Source organism: Musca domestica, unplaced genomic scaffold (assembly GCF_030504385.1).
Source record: "Musca domestica strain aabys unplaced genomic scaffold, Musca_domestica.polishedcontigs.V.1.1 222, whole genome shotgun sequence".
In the NCBI taxonomy this organism is placed as follows: Eukaryota; Metazoa; Arthropoda; class Insecta; order Diptera; family Muscidae; genus Musca; species Musca domestica.
In genome coordinates, this window is record NW_026712264.1 from 87,878 (window position 1) to 110,418 (window position 22,541).

At 35.3% G+C, this 22,541-nt stretch overlaps 3 protein-coding genes across 4 annotated transcripts in view; all 3 read right to left on the bottom strand.

Moving 5' to 3' along the window:
• The window catches only part of LOC101889471 (facilitated trehalose transporter Tret1), a 60,543-nt gene extending 47,063 nt beyond the window's left edge, over positions 1 to 13,480 (bottom strand). Inside the window, exons 1-3 of one of the 2 annotated variants that reach the window (XM_059123106.1) lie at positions 13,231 to 13,480; positions 12,958 to 13,171; positions 12,685 to 12,884 (exon numbers count right to left, since the gene is read on the bottom strand). Coding sequence is in view for 1 of the 2 variants with exons in the window: in XM_059123105.1 (XP_058979088.1) it covers positions 7,461 to 7,487 (27 nt within the window). In the remaining variant the exon portion in view is untranslated. Of the gene's footprint in view, positions 1 to 7,460; positions 7,657 to 12,684; positions 12,885 to 12,957; positions 13,172 to 13,230 lie in introns of those variants that run through there. The other variant, XM_059123105.1, reaches the window with a different exon arrangement.
• On the bottom strand, positions 12,714 to 13,391 carry LOC101890360 (uncharacterized). The gene is made up of 3 exons (XM_005180088.3): positions 13,231 to 13,391; positions 12,958 to 13,171; positions 12,714 to 12,884 (listed from the first exon to the last, which is right to left on the bottom strand). The coding sequence occupies exons 1-3, from the start codon at positions 13,389 to 13,391 to the stop codon at positions 12,714 to 12,716; spliced, it is 546 nt and encodes a 181-aa protein (XP_005180145.2).
• Positions 13,481 to 13,648: 168 nt separating the features above from the next.
• Positions 13,649 to 18,769, bottom strand: LOC131802694 (uncharacterized). The gene is made up of 4 exons (XM_059123107.1): positions 18,456 to 18,769; positions 18,204 to 18,396; positions 15,148 to 15,243; positions 13,649 to 14,633 (listed from the first exon to the last, which is right to left on the bottom strand). The coding sequence occupies exons 1-4, from the start codon at positions 18,678 to 18,680 to the stop codon at positions 13,930 to 13,932; spliced, it is 1,218 nt and encodes a 405-aa protein (XP_058979090.1). The 5' UTR covers positions 18,681 to 18,769; the 3' UTR covers positions 13,649 to 13,929.
• Between the last annotated feature and the right edge of the window lie 3,772 nt (positions 18,770 to 22,541).

Here is a 22,541-nt window from a genome sequence, read left to right on the forward strand (position 1 = left end):
TAAAACAATGTTCTCTGATAAATGAATGAATTAAAAATTAATTTCACAACACAAAACAGCATTGCGTATGATTGATGGGAGTGTAAATAGTTTTTATACGTCACGGTGTACTTATTAATTTCATCTCAGCCTATTTTGCTCAAAAAGTTAAATAATTCAAAAACAAAACTTTATTTTGCAGAAATCGCATTTTAAAGTTGTAATGAAATAATGTCATAACTAAAAAAGAAGAAGAAGACGTGATGTGGTTCATATCTGGTAATATTAAACTTAGGTTTAGAATTCTTTGGTGTACATAATTGCTCAAGCTGAATTTGGGATGAATTTAGCATCACTAAATTAAGAAAAAAAAACAAGTAAAAGCAAATAAGTTCGGCCGGGTCAAACTTTTAATACCCTCCACCATTTCGAAGGAATTTGAAGAATTTAAAAAAAATCTAAAACTACAACTTAAATAAAAACCAGTAAAGAAAGTCTTAAAGTCGGCCGGGGCCGACACCACTTTCCAAATTTAGTAGAGCTGCGCATAACAATTAAAAGTTTTTATGGGAGAATTCAATCATACACCCTATGATTATAATTATAATTTAAAGTTCAAAGAACTAAATATACCGAAGCATTTGTATTGCCCATTTGGTGCACAATTAATTTAAAATCGGATAAAAATATATATGGGAGCTATATCCAAATCGGAACCGATCTCGATAAAATTTGGCAAAGATATTTCTGAGCTGCATTTGATAAATTTCCCCTGAATATCGTGGGTATGCACTCGTTGGAGTGCATATTACGGCTGTGGGTAACAAATATGACAAATCGGATGAACAGTATATATGGGTGCTATAGCTATATCTGAACCGATCTTCACCAAATTTGACATACTAGCTTCTAGTCGTAATTCGGTCTTAAGTGCCAAATTTCATTCAATTTGGGCAAATATTAGACGTTTGGTGCACAATCAAAGGTAAATCGGACGAAGTTATATATGGGAGCTATATCCAAATCTGAACCGATCTCGATAAAATTTAGCAAATGTATTTCTGAGCTGTATTTGATATATTTCCTCAAATATCGTTGTTACAGAGTGCATATTACGGCTGCGAAGGACAAAAATAACAAATCGGATGAAAAATATATATGTGAGAGCTATTGCTATATCTGAACCGATTTCGATCAAGTTTGGCAAACTTATTTTCAGGTCCAATCTGATCGTACGTGCAAAATTCCATACTATTCGGACTGATATTACACGTTTGGTGCACAATAAAAAGCAAATCGGACGAAGATATATATGGGAGCTATATCTAAATTTTGACCGATTATCTCCAATATCAATAGGGTTCGTCCTTGGGCCAAACAAATGATTTGTGCAAAATTTCATCTGGATAGGGCAATAAATGCGATCTGTACTTTGTTTACAAAAATACATGGACAGACGGACAGACGGACGGACGGACATGCATAAATCGACTCAGAAAGGAACTATGGGTCTATCTCGTTTTCTTTTGCCTGTTACAAGCAAATGCACAAAGACATAATACCCTGACCACCTTGTGGTGTAGGGTATAAAAAACAAGTAAAAAGCCGATAAGTTCGGCCGGGTCAAACTTTTAATACCCTCCACCATTTCGAAGGAACTTGAAGAATTAAAAAAAAACCGAAAACTACCACTTAAATGAAAACCGTCATATGGAGGCTATACGAAGACGTGGATCTGCATACGAAATTTTTTGCCATAGGTTGTAGTACCCATTAGGATCTTCCAGTACGAAATTTGAAACGATTCCGGTGAAGAATGTTGCTGAAATCGCCAAAATACCGACTATCGGGAGGTACCGTTATATGGGAGCTATACGAAGACGTGAACCTGCATATAAAAATTATTGTCATAGGCTGTAGTACCCGTTACGAACTTCAAATACGAAATTCAAAATAATTCCGGTAAATAATGTCGCTAAAATCATGAAAATACCGAATATCGGGAGGTACCGTTATATAAGGGCTATACGAAGATCTGAACCTGCATACAAAAATGTTTGCCATAGGCTGTAGTACCCATTGGTATCTTCTAGTACGGAATTTGAAACCATGACGGTGAATAATGTCGCTGAAATCATCAAAATACCGAATATCGGGAGCTACCGTTATATGGGGGATAGACGAAAACTTGGGCCTGCATACAACATTTTTTGTCATAGGCTGTGGTACCCGTTACGAACTTCAAATACCAAATTTGAAACTATTACGGTAAATAATGTCGCTAAAATCATGAAAATACCGAATATCGTGAGGTACCGTTACATGGGGCTATATGAAAACGTGGACAAATATGGCAAATTTACGAACTTAACCTGCCTACAGTTAAACTATATATGTATGCAAAATTTTAGTCTTTTAACTCAATAGCGTGATTACAACAGCCAGACATCGCTAGATCATCTTAGAATTTTACGCTGATCCAAATATATATACTTTGTAGGGTCTATTATGCATATATTTCGAGGAGTTACAAAAGGAATGATAAAGTTAATATACCCTCCATAGAATGACGAAGGGTATAATAAAAAGGACACTCATAGCTCGGCGTGATAGGAAGATCCATTTATAACATTCTATGTTATACAACAACAATTAGATGTGTTACAAGCTTTCTGGCCCAATCAAAGTTATAAACATTTTGAGTAAATGAACAATTAATAAAATATGTTTTTCAAATCAAGTAAGTAAAGTAAAAATCTAACAACATCCTTGCAATATTTTATTGTAAAGATATATATCAATTTATTATTGTTTTGTTTACCATTTATTTGTATTTTGAATAGCATGTACTGCATGTTGTTTTCAATTTCGATATTTATACCCTACAACAATATGTGTTGGGGGTATTATAAGCTTGATTGGGCCAAAAATTATGTAACACCTCGAAATATTGATTTCCCACATAGGGAAGTATATATGGATCTTCCTATCTCGCCGAGTTGAGTCGATCTAGCTATTTATGTCCGTCCGTCTGTCCATGTTAATTTGTAATCACTCTACAGGTCGCAATTATGGCCCGATCTTCACGAAATTTAGAATGGAGGTGGGGCTAGGGTCAGAATAGAACCCCATTTCTTTTGAAGATGATCGTATAATATTTAGGGGTCGAAATGGACCAAAATCTGAAAAATGTCGGATTTTGCAGTAGCTATACAGGTCGCAATTATAGACCAATCGACGCGGAACTTCGCATGTAGGTAGAGTTTAGGGCGGGGTGGTCATCGGATAATATTTAGCGGGTAAAATAGACCTTATATTTTTTGTTGAAAAAATGCAAAATTTTTCATTAAACCGCGAATATTTTACATCCCGGCGAACTCACAAAGCCATGACAATGTTACCTCTGACCTTTACATTGATGTTAACATTCAACAAATCGGATATATAGCAAAATATGTGCGATATATATGTCTATCAAAGAAGATATGCTTGAAAGATCTCTTATATGTCGAGAACGGCTGAACTGATTTCGACAGTTCTCATTAATTCAGAATGGTCTCTTGGCAGGAAAGAAAAAACGTCTAAAAATTCGCCTAAAAATATCTCTCTAAAGATGAAAATTTTGATTTTGTAAAATTTTCTCATATTTTTTTCAATTTTGTCACATTTTTGGCATATTTTCATTTTGAATTAAACATTTGGTAATATTTCTACAGCTAACAAAACTAAGTAGTTAGGATATGAGGATATCATATACAGATCTCATTTATGGCCCGATCCTTACGAAATTTTGCATGGGTATAAGATGAGGGTCAGAATAGAAGCCTACTCTTTTTGGAGATGATCGCAATATATTTAGGGGTTGAAATGGACCAAAAAACTGCAAAATTGTCGGCAGGTCGTAATTATCGCCCGATCCTCACGCACATTTGAATGGAGGTTACCGGACAATGCAAAAGCCAAGCATTTTTGGATGGCCATCCAAAATTATTCAATGTGTGAAATAGTTTGCCAACTTTTGTAGACAAAATACGAAAATGTCCATTCCAGTGACTTTTTAGAGAATTCACAAATACAGGAAAGACGCACTTCTGACTATTTCGTTGAAGAATATTGTCAAATGTCTGTATCTCATATAGATGCGTTTCAGTCAAAAACCAATAATAAATGTTAATCTTTTGCCACTTCTGAGAGATTATAGGTCTTTGGGAAATATTGGTTTCAGATCTAGGAAGACTATTTACGTGCAAGATCTACCAATAAATTGGAAATGAGCAAATTAGTTTAAGTTGCTATTATTTGAAACCTGATGGTTTTCTTTTATTATTTGTCACAATATCTTGTGGAATTCTTTCGAGTATTCCGCCTATATAATCTGTATAGTTTATTATAGTGTTGTAGGGTATTCAACGGTCGGCCCCGCTCGACTGTAGCATTTGCTTACTTGGTTTAGTTTTCACTTGTCTTTAAACAAGCTCGAACATTGTGTGATGTGTAGATTATAACTATGAAATTAGCATTCACGTGAATCTATTCAAGATTTCCATTTATAGTAAGCTACCGGTTAAATCTGACTTAAAAATTTTCTAACACTCCATCCCACAATTGCTTGGGTAAACTCGTTGCAATAATCCAACTAAAAATATCACAAGCTTCGTAAAATAGTAAACAAACGAATCAAAGCAAAACAAATGTGATCAATTATTGTCACCGCATCAGTCATCTGCCTGAATTGTGAATTTCACCTAATTAGGAAGAAAAGTCAACACCGGTCAGTACACTGCTCCCTGATAATATTGTTTGCAAATAATAAATAATTTTACACAATTGCCCACACACATATATATACATATGTATATAAATTGTTGCGTTTATACGTCATAAAACTAAATAATATTGAGACTACCTTGAATTACGATTTTTTTTTTTAAACTCGGCATTATATTAAGGCTGTACACCAAAGGTGGAGTGGATGAACTTAATCATAATGTGATACCATTTTTTATCTATGAATACTTTTCATACAACTAACGTCAGAGTTTCCAAAAATCACGTCTTTTTATGAGGGACTTCAATGCAAATATTTATTTTCAAAATTCTAACATGTACAATTCTAGACATTTCTCTTGCAAATGGATGGTTATGGCTCTTCTTGATCACTCACGGCTAGGTTGTACCTTTTAGCGTTTTTCGTACGTTTGAAGTACCTATTCAAAAGTCTAGTTCTTATCGATCACATCATTGCAATGTTGTACAATTGTATACCTTTTAGAACTTTTCATACCCCAACGATAGAACAAATTTTCATATTTTCACACTATCTTAAAGTTCGAATTTTCAAAATAAACGCCTTATCTTAACTTAACAAAAGTGGCTCCTATACAGATTTATAAGCTCAATAAAAAAAGTTATACAATTGTGTATCTTTCGGTACTTTTCAGATGCAAAAAAGTAATTTAATTTTTTCATAAATTTTCTGATATACTGCTCCATTTAGTATTTTTCGGGTCATAAATTATGAAATTCCAAAAATTCTTTGGTATATATGAAATTTTGGAATTTCAAACTTCAGAATTATCAAGCTTATTATGCCAAATTTTAAAGCTAATGCTCTTCTTGTACAATGACAAGCTTGTACCTACCAAATAGATGTGATAGTACTCGACTTGTAGATCAAAATACCAAAAGAATAACGGATTCTCAGGCCAAACCTTATAAAGCCTTATATAGTCGTCACCATATACAGAAAGACCCCTATATTTTGAAATGTGTTTCTCAACATTTAATATAGTTTTTAATATTTCCAGGCGTTTAGAAAACATTTAAGGAGACGGTGTCAAATTATAAGGGGAAAGACGGCAGGATTTGAGGCAAATAGGCCATACTTTTTATGTACTCATACCTTCATAGTTTTGTTGTATTCTGGGAACTAGAGTAGAATTTTATGACAAATAATTTTGAAGAATATTTTGACTTGCTAAGATCCAGTTTAAAGTGAGTTCCTAACCATATTTTCAAAATCAAAAGATCAAAAAGACCTTTTTGGTGAATCGCTTGAGGGCTAGAATTGTTGACCAAAATAATACTTACCGAGTAAAAAGTAGTAGTAGTTGGAGCCGTTATATGGGGCCATTCTAAAACGGGAGCCTATACTGACAATTTTATATCACAACGATTGTAATCTATTGCGAGTTTTAATACCAAATTTTACCTAATTTCGTGGGTAAATGTGACTAGGATGACTAAGACCAATGTGGAAAATATTTGGACGCCAGTTGTAGAAGCCATTATAAAGTACAAATACCAAATTTCACACAAATCAATACATCCGAATATCGAGAGGTACCGTTATATGGGGGCTATACCACAACGTAGACCTATATATAGAATGTTTCGCCACACTATCTAGAACCCACTATACCCTACAAATACCAATTTTTAGACGAATCCGTGAAAAAAAAATGTGGCAAAAACCATCAAAATATCGTATATCGGGAGGTACCGTTATATGGGGGCTATACGAAAACATAATATAATGAATAATGTTCCGCCAAATGTGCTAAAACCCATTATTACCTCCAAATAACAATTTTTAGACAAATCCGTGAAAAAATGTGACAAAAACCATCAAAATACCGAATATCGGGAGGTACCGTTATATGGGGGCTATACCAGAACGTGAACCTACATATACAATGTTCCGCCACATGAGCTAGAACCCATTATAATCAACAAATACCAATTTTTAGACAAACCGGAAATATGTGGCTAAAACTATGAAAATACCCAATATCGGTAGGTACCGTTATATTGGGGCTACCAAAACGTGGGCCGATCTACCTATCTCACTTTCGATGCCATCCATCCAAGACACAATACAAATTGTTCTGCTAAATTTTGGAGATCTACGTCAAATAATGTGGGCTGTATGGTGATTTCAACAGACAGGCAGACGGACAGACAGACGGACATCGTTAAATCGTCTTAGAATTTATGAATATATATACTTTATGGGGTCTACGACGAATATTTAGGGATGTTAAAAACGGAATGACAAATAATATTTCCAAGGTGGAGGGTATAAAAATGCCAAGAAATCTGGATCCACATATTTCAAGAAAATGAGGAAGAGGTAAAAGATTATCTTCCCCATATACGCTCATTTGCGATGATCTTTAAGAACGCTACTTACAAAATCTAATTATTTAAATTATAATAACCCATAACATTGCCTCTTAGCGACTGCAATAATTATATTTCAGAATTACCAGTGAAAAAATCTTCACAGATAGTCGTTGACAATCTTCGATTTTGGGTGATATTTTTATCATATTGGTTTATTGTTGTTAAACGAATTTAGGCTTTATGTGCACATATCAGGTTAATAGATATTCTTGTAATTTTGTTTATTTACTCAGAATTTAAATTCCACATTGAACAAAGTTTTCATTTATTTTTCTTTAATTTGTCCATTTGTGTACCTTTTCTGGGTCAGTAACAGCCACCATTATTCAAAAGTATTCTTTCCGTCTAGTTCACCGATCAAAAATCAAAATAATTTTCTAAATAGTCCATTCAGCGCACATGCACCAATTTCAGTTCAATATGTTCTAATTATTATTTTGAATTGTTTTCTTAATCCACTGCGTTCAAGACGATAGTCACAACACAACTAAAACACTTCTTAAGGAAATTGTCTCAAAAATGCCGGCTAAAGTCAACAGCAGTTACTTGCTTCCATCCATTTGGGATAAAGTGAGAAGATATGAAACAACGGCTAACACGAGCATGCGACCAATACAGGCTAAACGACCAGGCACCATAGTAGCTCACACACCAGAGCCACGCTACGCACACAATTATACTTGAAAGTTGGATTTAGTAGCAGTATCCCCACCGTATGGTAATGTCATTGGCAACAACAAAACTAACTGGCTGGCTGGCTGACTGACTGAGTTAGCAGTTGCAGTCAAGTAGATACGTGGCGATTATCAAAAAGAGATATGTAGCTTGAACAGTTCTTTACAGCAACAGGTCACTGAATTAGTTCTGAAAGGTACTTTGAATTTTTAATATCCCTTCTATTTACATGAGACCCGTAAAAGTTTATTTTAATATACAGGGTGAGATAAAAAACAGCAACAAAGTCAAACGCCATAATTTTAACATTTTTTTTTTAAATTTTATTGATTGAAGGCAAAAAATGTCGGAAATAGAATCTAATTTTAGAATAAGTTTAGATTTGTTCGAATTGGTCGCCTTTGGCACGAATTATGGCCTTCAAACGGCCAATGAAACCGTCACACGCTGATCCAAATGTTGCTCTGCGGTATTTTGGCCCATTCCCGGTGAAGCGCTTGCTTGAGGTGATCAACACTTTGGTATTTTTTAGTGCCACCCTTCCTTTCCAAAATACTGCAGACACAATCGTCCAACGGATTGGTATCCGGAGATTTTGGTGGCCATTGTGTGCTGGAAATGAAGCGAGGAACCTCATTTTGTAATCATTCTTGGGTGGCGCGTGCTGAGTGCGATGGTGCTGAGTCCTGTTGTCCAAGGTCTGCGGCCAAAATGTTTGCTTACCCAAGGCTTTAATACACCCTTCAGAATATTTTCGCGATAATATTTGGCATTAATATAAGCCGAGAGCGACCATCGGCTGTTATGGCGGCCCACACCATCACCATCGCCGCTTGAGTTCTGGTGGCCAACCGAAGGTGCACATTCTTAGCTGACCTCTTTGACAAGTAAACACGATTATTTTGTTTGTTTACAAACTGCTGGACAACGAATGTTTTCTGATCGGAGAAAACCAAATTCGGCAGTTCACCTCTTTCGGCCTAGTGGAGAAACTCTTTACCTCTTTTGAGTCTATTTTCTTTCTGTTACGGTATAAATTCTTGTACTTTTTGGAATTTCAATGGTTTACCCTGAGCTCATTTTTCAATATTTGCCGAATGGAATATTGCGATATGTTCTGCTCACGAGCCATTTTTCGGCCATTGCGACGCGGGTTTAGATAAAGTTGCCTTTTTTACTTTTCGAACCATTGACGTTGGGCTACTCTGCCAGTATCACGGTAACGAGCGATGGTACGAGACACAAACGATTTATTCGCATTTAAATGCTGGAGTGCTCTAACGATAGCCACTTGTCGTTTTCTAGCCAAATATAAAGAAATCACACTATCACGCTTGGTCTCCATTACGAATAACCTTTTTTTGGAAAATTCTCACCAAAATGCTTTTGTACGCTTGTAAGCAATATAATGAGCAATCACAGAAACAATTTCAACAGCTGTCGGACGAGTGGCTTAGAAATGACAACAGTCTGAAGTTGGTTGCAGTTTTTTTCATCTCACCCTGTAGTTGAGTTATGCAAAAACTTAGCATACCAGATGGCCGTATATGGTCATTTATACGGCCATCTGGTCTTCTAAAACATATCTAAAATATTTTTCACTCAATTAAGATTTTCACTCCGGCCAGACTGACACATTTATTTTTAATGGCCTACTATCGTTAGCATATCAGCGATAAAACCAAAACCAAATCGATTAATATTCGGAAATCTATGTAATATGTGGTAGCTTAATCTTAATTGTTTAACATAGATTTCCCCCGAGAAGCCTGCTTTACTGATAAGCTAACAGCAATCGTTAATGAAATTATAGCTTATCGTTTTTATTGCTTAGGAACGAGACCATAAATTTCATGACACAAAGCTTTTTTAAGGGTGGCCCTCTTAAAATATTGAGAAATGTTAAGAAAATTTCTTAATTTTCACGTGAACGCTGTGTGTATGGGGAGACGTTATTCGTACCTTAAGTATCCATATATTAAAAAATATTTTAGACATCTCAAAGATTAGCGCACTCTATTAGGAAAAACGAAATCAAGTTAAAATATAATCACACTTAGCAATTTTGAAGATAACCAACCGGTCATCATGTTAGCATGCCAAATTCCAGATGGGTTCGTGTTCGTGAGACATATAAAGAACAAAGAACGAATGTCGTCATTTATTTACAAAAAAAAATGCAGAGGTTGGGGGGAAGGGGTAGTGATAGTAAACATTACTCGTTCCCACAATGGAATGGCCCAATCCCAAAACCACAAAACATTCTGTGCAACAGTTGGGTTGCTATTAGAACATAATCATTGCTTTGGTTGCATTCAAGAAAGGACTCTGTCTGATCATTCACAAAGAAAGGTTGTCAGACCACTCTGGTGAACAGTGACTACTTCTCACCAATGCTCAACTTCAGAACGACTAAGATCTGCATCCGATATAGAAGGTTTCCTATGGAAACTGTTTCCACAAAATTTAACACAGATGGATCAAATAGGGATGATGGAATTGAATCCCGGTTATATTTGTAGGGAGATGAATGGCTAGCACTCATATTTGTTGAATCTGGAATATGGCGTCTTCCAAGCGGAAATCCCAGCAATTTTAAAGACATTAAAATTGAGTGGCTCAGGAAAGTTTGTGGTTTTTGTTGAAACAGCTTATTTTGACGCGTTTGTTCTGCTCACAAAGCCAATGCAAGGGCGTATTAAGACGACTGCCCAATCCTGAACGTAGATGGGTCCGTACTATTCTGAATTGTCTTGGACGACGAATTTCTCCAATTGCAATTGATGATGAGTACATGAGGCGATCTATTGGCTCTCCCTCTCACAGGCTTAATTGGCCGCTTACTCGCACACTACCAACTTGTCGTAGAAGGTTTGTGGTGGATGAGCATAATAATAATTTCATTAGTTTGGAATAATTTTTAATAACAGTTCAGAATAAATATTTAATTAATAGTTCATGACCTGAGATCTTTAAGGATACATTGCCTATACAGGGTGAGATTAAAAAACTGCAACATAGTCAAACGCCATAATTTTTACATTTTTTTTTAATTTTATTGAATGAAAACAAATAATGTCGGAAATAGCATCAACTTTTAGAATATGTTTAGATTTGTTCGAATTTATCAACTTTGGCACGAATTATGGCCTTCAAACGGTCACAAGCTGCCCGAATATTGCTCTGAGGTATTTTGGTCCCTTTCCGGTGAAGCGCTTGCTTGAGGTGATCGACACTTTAGTTTTTTTTAGAGCCAATCTTGCTTTCCAAAATACTCTAAACACAATAGTCCAACTGATTGGTATCCGGAGATTTTCTTTAGCTTTTTTGAGTCTATTTTCTCTCCGTTGCGGTGTAAGTTCTTGCACTTTTTGGAATTTCAATGGCTTTACCCCGAGCTCATTACTCAATATTTGCCGAATAGAATATTGCGATATGTTCAGCTCACGAGCCATTATTCAGCCACTACGACGCGGGTTTCAATCAAGTCGCTTCTTTACTTTTCGAACAATTTCTGCTGATGTTGCTGTTTTCACTTCCTCGTTGGGCCATGCTACCAGTATCACGGTAACGAGCGATGATAAATGCTGGAGTGCTCTAACGAAAGCGACTTGTGGTTTTCCAGCCAAACATAAAGAAATCACACAATCACGCTTGATTTCCAAACAACATAATGAGTTGTCACTGGAATAATTTTAAGACCTGTCGGACGAGTGGCTAAGAAATGACAGCAGTCTGAAGTTGGTTGAAGTTGTTTCATCTCACCCTGTATATCATATCATCTACTGCGTTTCCCAACAAAAGAATAGAAAAAAAGAGAGCCAACTGAGCCGATTTGAATACAATTTAGGTCAGGTGTCCCAATAGGAAACACAGGAGCGTTTCCGTTTCTACACTCACTACAATTTTGTTGTTGCAAAATGGTCAGGCTTAATCTCTTTATTGTTGTTTTTATAAAAAAAAAACAACGTTTGCTTATTAGTGGAGAACGATGGCAATGTTTACGGGGGTAAGGCAGGAAAGGCGGAAAGAGCTGCCAATCCTCACAGTTCCCTTGTTTTTGTCTGGGATATTCTTCCCAGAAGTTACTTTAAAAATAACTTCTATGACAAAAAACATTTTTTGCCCAAGTGACGAGATCATAAGCTCAATAGAATAGGACCCAAAGAATTAAATAAAACTAAAATTATTTTGGAAAATCTTTTAAATTTTGAGTAGTCATGTATAGGAGTTCTTGGAACCATCAATCAATTGTTAATTTTATTCATTTTTTGTTAATTTGTTTTAGTGTTTAATTTTAAGTAATTCTTTTAGAATTAAGGATATTATAATTAATTTAGAGTAGTCATGTATACAAATTGAAAATAAATAAAATAAATAAATAAAAATAAATCTTACAACCGCACTTATAAACATTTACATCTTTGAATTTTAAAAATCCTGAATCTCGTATAATACATATAAGTCTTCAATTTGGTACGAATTTAAATGAACTTTCGAAGTCTAGAATTGAAGAAGTGCTATCATTTGGTAGTGTATTGATGCATTAGCCTTGATTTTTTAATATTGGAAATAAGAAATCAAAACTTTTGGCCCCATATGTAATAGGCTCAGGGTACTAACCTATCGGCATTGTTATTGTAGCTAACATCAGAAACCTCATGGTATACTCAAGTCATTATGTCTATCTTTAACTAATCGAATAAAGCTTTCCGCCAAACTATTATGTAGACACATCTCGAAAATTCTACTACGGCTTTAATATTTCTTCTCTTCTTCTGAGTTTAGAACATTTTGAGAAAACTCTAACTCTGCGCACTGTAGAAAAAAATTAAGTTAAATTACCTTTTACTCTTAATTACAGTTTTATTTTCTTAATTATGTAATGCCTCATTTGAGCTCTCTTCCAACAGCTCGTCGCATGCATCTTCACAATGATATGCGTTTATCAAGCGTCTTAGTTTTTCCAGTCCCGAAACAAATGTGGGCGAAATTATTTTCTCCAATAAGGCAAGTATGTAGAGAGTTATGTGGTCGGTTTGTAGCTGCAGTGGAAGACATTAATAAATTGACAACACTCCACACAATGCAGCAAGGTATATGAAAAAATTGACTTACCTTTATTTCATAACCTGTAACACCGAACATTCTATGCCGTTGACTTATTGCGGTCATTAAAACATGCATATAAGTCATATTATCCAGTCCTTGTTCTATCAGATTACCATAGACTTGCAATAGTTCTTGTGGATGTCGATGCAGCTGTTGCATATTGAATTTGCCCATTCGATTGCGAAATTTCTCCAACATTTGTTCATGTTCTTGATAAAATCTATGCAAATATATGAAACATTAATTTTTAAAGAAAATTTCCTGACAATTAAAACATACTTCATGAATATTTGTTTAGAATGATAGCCAAAGCGACGTTTAAAATGACGCCATCCATTGCGCAAGGATGCAATTTCTGTGGCAGTAAAACCATTTTCATTTGGCAGTGATTGATTGTCCCGCGGCGGCAGTGGTTTTGGATACAGAATGTGAAAAGACATGAGGGATTTTTTACGGCAAAGCGAATTTTGTAAAAACAAATTTTAAAAATGGCCAAAAGTTATATTGAATCAAACTACACATATGAAGAGTGTCCCTTGCAACTATGTTTGAAAAGAAAAATAGTACTTCTCGATTAAAATAATACTTTTTGATTAAGTAGTTGGTAATTTCTTGTTTTGCATTCTTGAGAACTACGAATTAGGATCTTCATTGAGAATACATTTCTCCTTCAACAATTTATAATAAAAATCACCACTTTGTTTTTGTTCAGATGAAATATTTATTAGTATAAACTAAGACGAAAACAGAAAAGGATTCAAACAATAAAATGGTAATTACTTATAAATCAAAAGGATGAGGAGGAAATGTGCCAAACCTATTTAAATTTGTTGAAAAGGATTTGGAAACATCAGCAACAAAATAATTTACTTAACAAAAAATTGAATATTCCGTATGTATTAATAATAATAAGGTATAAAAAAACTATGCCTATCACAATGCAATTTAACAAATACTTAAGTCTTTCTTTAAAAAAAATCACACATATATTCGTATAAGTTGTGAACAATTGATTCTGGTTTTACACATGGGACATTTGTGGGTCAGACGTATGGACATTTTAATACATTCTTCACAAAAGACATGACCACATTTTGTAGAGGTAGGACGGCGTTTCAAACACGATTCCATACAAACAGGACACATGAATGGTGTGTGATTTGAGGATTCAGATTCGTTGTCAGGTGTTGTGCCCTTATTTGGGGATTGTTTATCCTTTTGTTTCGATAGGCCACTACTGACACGTCGTCTGCGAACTGGTGGCACCGAAACTTCATTAACATCTTCTAACGCATGATGGCGTTCTAAATTTCTACGTGTCAATTCATTTCGATTTATAGTTGTATTTCGAACAATTGGCACATCATTGTTGGGTGTACATAAATCTATAACGGTTGGTAAATTTGATGATACAACAACCACTTCGTCATCATCGTCGGCTAGCACAATTTCCTCAGTCCTGGTGCCGGTGGAGGTAGGTGTAGAAAACTGGTGATTACTAACGGGTTCATCATCAATTGGTATAACAGATGGTGGCGGATCGTCATAGGTGGTGTCAATGAGTGCCTCATTTAAATCTGTCGGTGTTGCGGATCTACGGTTGGAACATCGGCGACGTCTAGGATTCAATCCACCTCGAGAAGCTTCATTATTATCTGTAGTTGTGCTTGAATTGGAAATGGCTATGAAAGGAAACAAATAAGATGTTTTCAATTAGTACAATATAACTATTTTATTAGATAACACGTTCCATCAATTGACTACTAAATAGCCACCATTGCATATAATTTTGTATTATTCCCACCAAAAAATTATGAGTGATTTCTAATCTTACTGGTATTATTATCGAAATTGTAATACCTTCAGCCATATGACTAAAGAGGTTATATATCATTTTCAAAATATTTAAAAAAAATGCAATTAATCAAATCACATGTAGCTTTTCAATCTGCAGGTTTGGTTCAACTGATGGAATTTGATGGACGGAGAAAAATTTGTAATAGATGGAGTTCTTTAGGGTTGAAGCACAACAATGTAAATGAAATTAAACATTTTATTGCAAATGCTTTAGAATCTTTCTATTAATATAAAGCCAGTTACTATTACCTTCAAACTCAAAGTAAACAAAAATTAAATATTTGTATTGGAAAAGGGGAAAAAATATGCGCAAAATATAAATTGTATTTAAAGTCTTACCTCTGACTGTGTTACGTTGACGAGTATCTGTTTCTGGATTAATGAAAATGTTTACCGAACGCAAATCCCGATCAACGGTATCACATATTCTATTAACTGTAAGAAGAGAGAAAAATACTATTAATAATAAAACGCTTTTAATTATTTTTTGTAATAAATAGAATAAGTACAGGGTGAGAGTTCAACCAACTTCAGACTGCTGTCATCTCTAAGCCACTCGTCCGACAGCTGATAAAATCATTCCAGTGACAGCTCATTATATTGTTTACAAGCGTACAAAACATTTTGGTGAGAATTTTCCATAAAAAAGTTATTTGTGCATCGCTAGAGCACTCGTTTGTGTCTCGTGCCATCGCTCGTTACCGTGATACTGGTAGCGTAGCCCGACATCAAGGAAGTGGACGAAAGAAAACACCAACATCACCAGAAATGGTTCGAAAAGTAAAGAAGCGACTTGATCGAAACCCGCGTCGCAGTGGCCAAAAAATGGCTCGTGAGCTGAACATATCGCAATATTCCATTCGGCAAATAATAAAAAATGAGCTCGGGGTAAGGCCATTGAAGAAAGAAAATAGACTCAAAAAAGCTAAAGAGTTGCTTCGCTTGGCCGAAAGTGGTGAACTCCCGAATTTGGTTTTCTCCGATGAGAAAACATTCGTTGTCAAGTAGTTTGTAAACAACCAAAATGATCGTGTTTACTTGCCAAAGAGGTCAGCTGAAAATGTGCACCTTCGGTTGGCCAAAAAACTCAAGCGCTGGGCATGGTGATGGTGTGCACCGCCATAACAACCGATGGTCACTCTCCGCTCGTATTAATCGACCGTGACATCAGAATAAATGACGAATATTATCGCGAAAATATTCTGGAGAATGTATTAAAGCCTTGGGCACGCAAACATTTTGGCCGCAGACCTTGGCCATTCCAACGGGACTCAGAACCATTGCACTCAGCAAGCGCCAACCAAGAATCGTTACAAAATGAGGTTTCCCGCTTCATTTCCAGCGTACAATGGATACCAATCCGTTGGACTATTGTGTCTGGAGTATTTTGGAAAGCAAGGTTGGCACCAAAAAATACCCCAAAGTGTTGATCACCCCAGCAAGCGCTTCGCCGGGAATGGGCCAAAAAACCGCAGAGCAACATTCGAGCACGGTCACGGTTTCATTGGCCGTTTGAAGGCCATAATTCGTGCCAAAGATGACCAATTCGAACAAATACTATTTCCGACTTTCTTTCAATAAAATTTAAAAAAATGTAAAAATTTTGGCGTTTGACTTCGTTGCAGTTTTTTCATCTCACCCAGTATATACCATTAGTCTACGGTACCCAATTCTATTCATTTTACACATTCTATTTAATTTAAGGGTTATAACTTCATTATCAAAAATTGTGGTGGGAGTATTACCACGTATAGATCAATATTGTGAGCATTTTGTTGCAACTAATAAATCATATATTTCGTTGGGGTTACAGTCTGGTTTCACTCTTCTTGCTCTTCTTTATTGTTGCACGTGATGAAGAGGATACAAGCTACTCTGGAACAGCCGATGCAGTGATCATCTCCGAGTCCGTTTTCTTCGTCTCGCGCCTTCTGCTTTTTTGGCCAGAGTTATAATCTCCGCGTGGACAATGCTTGATTCCGCAGTTATTGTGACAGTTGACTCTGTCTTTCCACCTGCCGGATTTTTTTTTCCTTTCAGGTACATTTTAATCGGGATAATAAACCTATTCGTTTTCTGAGACGGGACTGGTAAATATATTAATTTATACTCTCTTTAGATTGATGAAACCACTTGCGTCTCTGCAAAGAATGTGGGGAGAGGCGAATCTGCAAATCGACACCTCAGTCTTTTGAGGTGGTAGACTTATACCTATTGCAGGCATTTTAAGGTCGCTAATAAATTCGCCTCGTCAAGACCAAGGATTACGGCCACTTGGTCCCAGAACCCCTCCCTGGATACCGCTGAGCTGTCCGCGACCGGTTATTTAATATATAATGAGCGTTCTGATATCCGAAACAAGTGTGCTTCAACGATCAGAGGCCTCTCATTTCATAATGAATTTATAATGTGAAGAGTAAAGCCTTAAATAATCACGTTGAAAAGAAATGGTTGGATTATAGTCGAGACGTTATCTGTTCATTGTCTTCATCCTGACAAAATAATTAGAAAAAAAAAAAACAGTCCAGGCTCTTAAGGCTTTTAAACATATTCCACAATCTCCACAACCTACAACAATAATTATCTTCTTCTTGCCAGTTTCAAGCCACATCGATCGATGGCCAGTAACACCCCTACAGCAGTTTTTAACTCGATTTTTTTCTTAAGGAAAGTGAGGATTCAATGCAAGTAGATTCTTCGCCCAAAATCTTCGTAGCTTTTTCTCGGTAGAAATCTCGAATTCTTGGCGAGTTGAGACCACTGATGTCTTTTTAGCCATATTATTGCAATGTCGCGACTCGCAAAAAAATATGGCACGGCTGATTTAAAATGTCAAACAGCTTTGAATTTCATGGAGGATACCTATCTAGACAGTATATAGTATTGCAGTATAGATTATAAAGAAAATAGTATCTTGATGTATGAGTATCTGACTAAAGCTCTAGTTATACGCACCACCCCCGTTACCAGGCCCATGTGGATATCAAATATGGCGAAATTGGTCTATCCTGTAATCTATCATCCTTTTCTAGGACGATAAATTTATGCTTTCTTCTCTTTGTTTCTATATGAAGTAGCAGGTTTTATACGTCGCTATATAAAATATATGCAAGTATACAATATAATGGGTACCAAATGAGTAGTTTGATCGTAGGAAACAAAAAAGCTAAACATCGGCTTGCAATTGAAACACTTCTGCAACACGTTCACTGGCTCCATTTTAATGTGTATCGGCATTTCCTCTTGATATAAATCACTTTCATCCCTTTTTTACTAAACACGAAATCTAATACAAAATCGGTGCAAGGAACAGCTCAATGACTAAAATCACTTAAGGTACATTAAAAACATCGTGATTTAGAAATATATCTGAAAATTGTATTTTACCAACTTACTTCTTTCAATATCCTCATCTATGTTACGACGCGTCTGCCGTCCATTCCTTCGAGCAAAAGGTGTGGGTGACGTAGGAGTTGTTGGCGATATGGATGATGTTGTGTCATTCCTGACAGGAAGTTCAGGAGACAAAGAACTCAGGACACTGTCAATAAAACTGGTTACATTGCTCAGCAAATCATCGACCGAACCCTAAATGCAAAAAAGACATGGACAATAGGATCAGAATAATTGATATTTGTTACACTTACAGTTGTTGGTGCCGGAGAATTGCTGTGTTTTTCTGTCAACGACATGTCTGCGTCTCGATGTTTGCTCTTCCAGATGTATTGTTTCTTCTTTTTTGCTTGATGTAACTTGGAAGCAATTTTACAGTTATAAAAAAGCAATGGCAAAAATGGCAAACAAATGGTGCTGTGCCATACCAAACAGAAACGTTTGAGGCGGTCATTGATATGACGAACTATCGATGGCATAATCGGTAGGTGTTTTGTCTCAGTATCGATGAGTTTGTTTGCTATCGATAATATAGCTGAAAATAGAAGCTCTGTTCATGTACGTGCATGAACATTCAACTGTAGTTACCTTTTACTCGAATTCTGATCCATTAGATATTTGATGTTGGTTTATTAGTGTGGAAAGTAGAGGAACAGATAACATTTTGATTTCACTACCGATTATAAATTAATGAAGGACTAATCAGTATACGAACATTGAACCATTTAACATGTATATTTTTACCCGAAAAACAACATACCCAGGGAGTATCAAACATTGTAGAAGAATACAGGTAGTCTCATTGACACTGCTGCTGTTACAATGAACTGTCAAACCAACTTTGAATGAAAAAATATTCAAATTCTTGAAAATGCATACAATAACAACCTCCGATTGGCGTCGCTTAAGAAAACTTATAAAAATCTATTTACTTTTGAAAAAAATAAATTTTGATTAATTAATGTTCCCAAGCGTTGTTGCATCTACCTGTATTCTTCTACCATGGTATCGAGTAATTTGCTTGCTTTCATTTTACAAAAAAGCACTCCTTTGAATGAGCTAAAATTGAGTGTTACAGTTTAATGAAAAGTGCACACTCTTGCTTGCATTTTGATTGAAAAATGTTTTTCATTCTTGCAGCCTTGGAATTGAGCAATTCTTGCAGTTCTGAAATTGCGCATATTCCTAAATCAGCACGCAATTTTTGTGGGTTGAAATTATCAACAAGTGGGTACAGCTGTTTGTAATCGATTTCCGCTTTGTTATCGTTCCGTTACCAATAATTCACCCCAATATGGTGAAATTTCGTGCTGTTATTTAGTTTAATTTATTTAAATAAAGAACATGGATAATATATATTTAATAAAAGAACAAAGTGAAAAGAAAAGGAAGATGTCGACAATCTGTGAAAGTTAATAAGACAGTTGTGGAACAGACCACACATTTTGAATAAATGGAAAACAAATTCTATGCGCAAAGGTTTTTTGCAAAGTTTTTACTTTACTTTGACCCGCTTTTGGAACATTGACATACATAGAGAGGTAAAGTTTGAAGTTGTCGGAGTTATTTAATTTTTAAAATGTTGGTAATTTTTACCAGAAGGGGAACAGCAAAGACATATAATATTAAAAAGATTGATGTTTGAACCAATAGACGGCGTTGATAGAAAAACATATCATTATGTTGTAATCTGGTCCACAGGGAAATGGTCTGGAATCTATATATTCCGATGGTTTTTATTGTGAGTTTTAGCCATTTATTGGTGATATCAGAATATTTTCTGTAACGTTTCTTATGTATTTTCGTCATGTCTTCGGCAATCTATTGCCTGATCGAAACATTTAACAACAATATGCATTTTGGCCAATCTTTATAGTTTTATGTTTTTGGGAGTAGTAAAAATATTATGAAAGAACTCTGGTTTAGTAAAAACTCTTCGATGTTTTCGAAAAATGTCCCAGAGGTAGTTATTTTTACCCTGATCCCGGGAACCTATTTTTTTTTCTTGTTTCCCGGGATTAGGGTAAAAATACCTACCTCTGGAAAAAATTAAAAAAAAATGAAGAGTTTTTACTAAAATAGAGTTAAGCCAATGTTATTAGCCCAGCATAATTTAAAGAAAGTGGTTCAATGTATTTAGATCGTTTGCCTTGGTTCTGATGAAGTCATGAAACTTCAAATCTTTTCTTTTAGATTTAAACCAATTCATTGAATGCTAACTAATGCGTGTTAGCATTAAAGAAAAGGAATTTATTTTTTGGATCCGAGCAGCTTGTTTCCTTTGTCTTGTAAAATGAGTTTGAAGACAATATGAAAAACGACATCTTTAAATACCGAAAAAATGATTTGTCTCGCCAAATATTTGGTCACATTGATACGAGTCCTGTAAAAATTACATCCCAAAGGTTTGGTGAAGATATCAAACCAAATGCCGCGCCAATGGTTGGGTGAATGTGTTGTGCAAAAGATTAGGTTAAAATTTCATTCTTAGGATATGTGCAGACTTAGAAGCCCTTCGCCAGGAATGGGCTAAAATACCACAGAGCAACATTTGGGCAAAGTTTGAAAGTTTCACTCACGATTAAAGGCCATGATTCGTGTCAAAGGTGACCAATTCAAACCAATCTAAACTTATTCTAACATTTGAAGCTATTTCCGACGATTTTTGCTTTCATTCAATAAAATTAAAAAATTATGGCGCTTGTATACCCTCTTTGATATAATACTCCTTGATAGCACAAAAGTAGAGTTTTTGGTCTTTTGTAAAGTAAGGAAAAAATAAGTTGGTGATATTTAATAAGAAAATAGCAATATTTGTGTATTAAATGTTCATTACATGGTGTAAAATAAATATCCTATTTTCAGCCCAACACCCAATCACCAACGCTGGACTATCGGAAATCAGTTTTCTGACAAAAAGAAACGACACAGTTCCTATGATGTTGGACACATTAAAAAAGGTATGTCGGATAGCAATAATTCCATTAATATCCATTCACTACACCCTGCAAGTAATTTTCTAGTAAAATACACAAATAAATATTATGAAACGTCTCAAAAACGACCACCACAAAAATGTAACTACCCAAAAAAATATAACAAATGACCTTGAACTTTTTTCCATACCCATACAGGGTTTATTAAAAAGAACAATACCGCCAACAAAAACATACAAAAGCTTGGCGTAACAGACAAAGCAGTGAAACGCTTAAACGTATTAATTTGAAGGTAATGCCAACAACACAAAAAACGAAGTACGATAAAATAATTAAGTTATTATTGAGCTTATTACCAAAAACAACAACGAAGTAACGCATACGTTAACAAAATAATTGAAATTTTAGAATATCAACAACGATCGACTAGCCATGGATAACAGCAAAAGGTTAATGATTTATAGCACCACAACACCAAATACAGGCAACGCTTGGCGGCAGCAGAACAACGTCCATTTAGACTATTGAATGGCAGGAGAGTATCCAAAATAAATTTAATTTCCATTTAACGTCGCACACGGCAAAACGAAAAGAGCCAAATCTGTAAATTGTGCTTTTATTTTATTTTCAATTGCCAAAACGGCAGGTGAATGACCAAAATTTATTTATTTTTGCTGCTACCTGAGATTCTGTTGCCGCGGCGGACATTGACGATGATGATGATGAGTATATTGCTTGAACAATGTTTTTTTATTAATTTTTTGTAAACAGAGAGTTTGTGTGTGTGTGTTTGAGGGTTTGTTAAAAAAATCGTCCATACGAAAATGTTGTGTGTTTTTCATCGTGAATGGAAGCAGGCCAGTCAATGACCCATTTTTTGATCGAAGCTTCTTATGGCGATAATAAGATTAACCGCCAATGATGAGGGCCAATGTACTTGAAAAAAAGTCATGGCTGAATGTTTAAGGAAATATTATTTTACGAAGAGTTTTTAATATTAGAAGAAATAAGATAAAAATTATAATATTTTAAATGTAAAAACTGATACATATTATTTAAGATATACATTTAAATTGCGTTGCAATAAAAAATGAGGTTTTTTTCTTCTACTTCCTTCAGCGGGCCTTGAACTTTAAACAAGGAACGAATTAAATACAGGGTAAGATAAAAAACTGCAACAAAGTCGACACAACATAATTTTAATTTTATTGAATGGAAGCAAAAAATATCGGAAATAGCATCAAATCTTAGAATAAGTTTAGATTTGTTCGAATTAGTCACTTTTGCACGAACTATTACCTTTAGACGGCCAATAAAAGCGTCGCACGCTGCCCGTATGTTGCACTGCGTTATTTTGGCCCATTCTCGGCCAAGCACTTGCTTGAGGTGATCGACAATTTGGTA

Coding starts and splice junctions, on each gene's coding strand:
- LOC101890360 (XM_005180088.3), bottom strand. CDS start 13,391: ATGTCTTTTCACATTCTGTATCCAAAACCACTGCCGCCGCGGGACAAT. Junction 13,172..13,230: donor TCTAAACAAATATTCATGAA/GTATGTTTTAAT, acceptor ATATTTGCATAG/ATTTTATCAAGAACATGAAC. Junction 12,885..12,957: donor TTACAGGTTATGAAATAAAG/GTAAGTCAATTT, acceptor CTTCCACTGCAG/CTACAAACCGACCACATAAC.
- LOC131802694 (XM_059123107.1), bottom strand. CDS start 18,680: ATGCCATCGATAGTTCGTCATATCAATGACCGCCTCAAACGTTTCTGT. Junction 18,397..18,455: donor ATTCTCCGGCACCAACAACT/GTAAGTGTAACA, acceptor TTTTGCATTTAG/GGTTCGGTCGATGATTTGCT. Junction 14,634..15,147: donor TCAACGTAACACAGTCAGAG/GTAAGACTTTAA, acceptor TTCCTTTCATAG/CCATTTCCAATTCAAGCACA.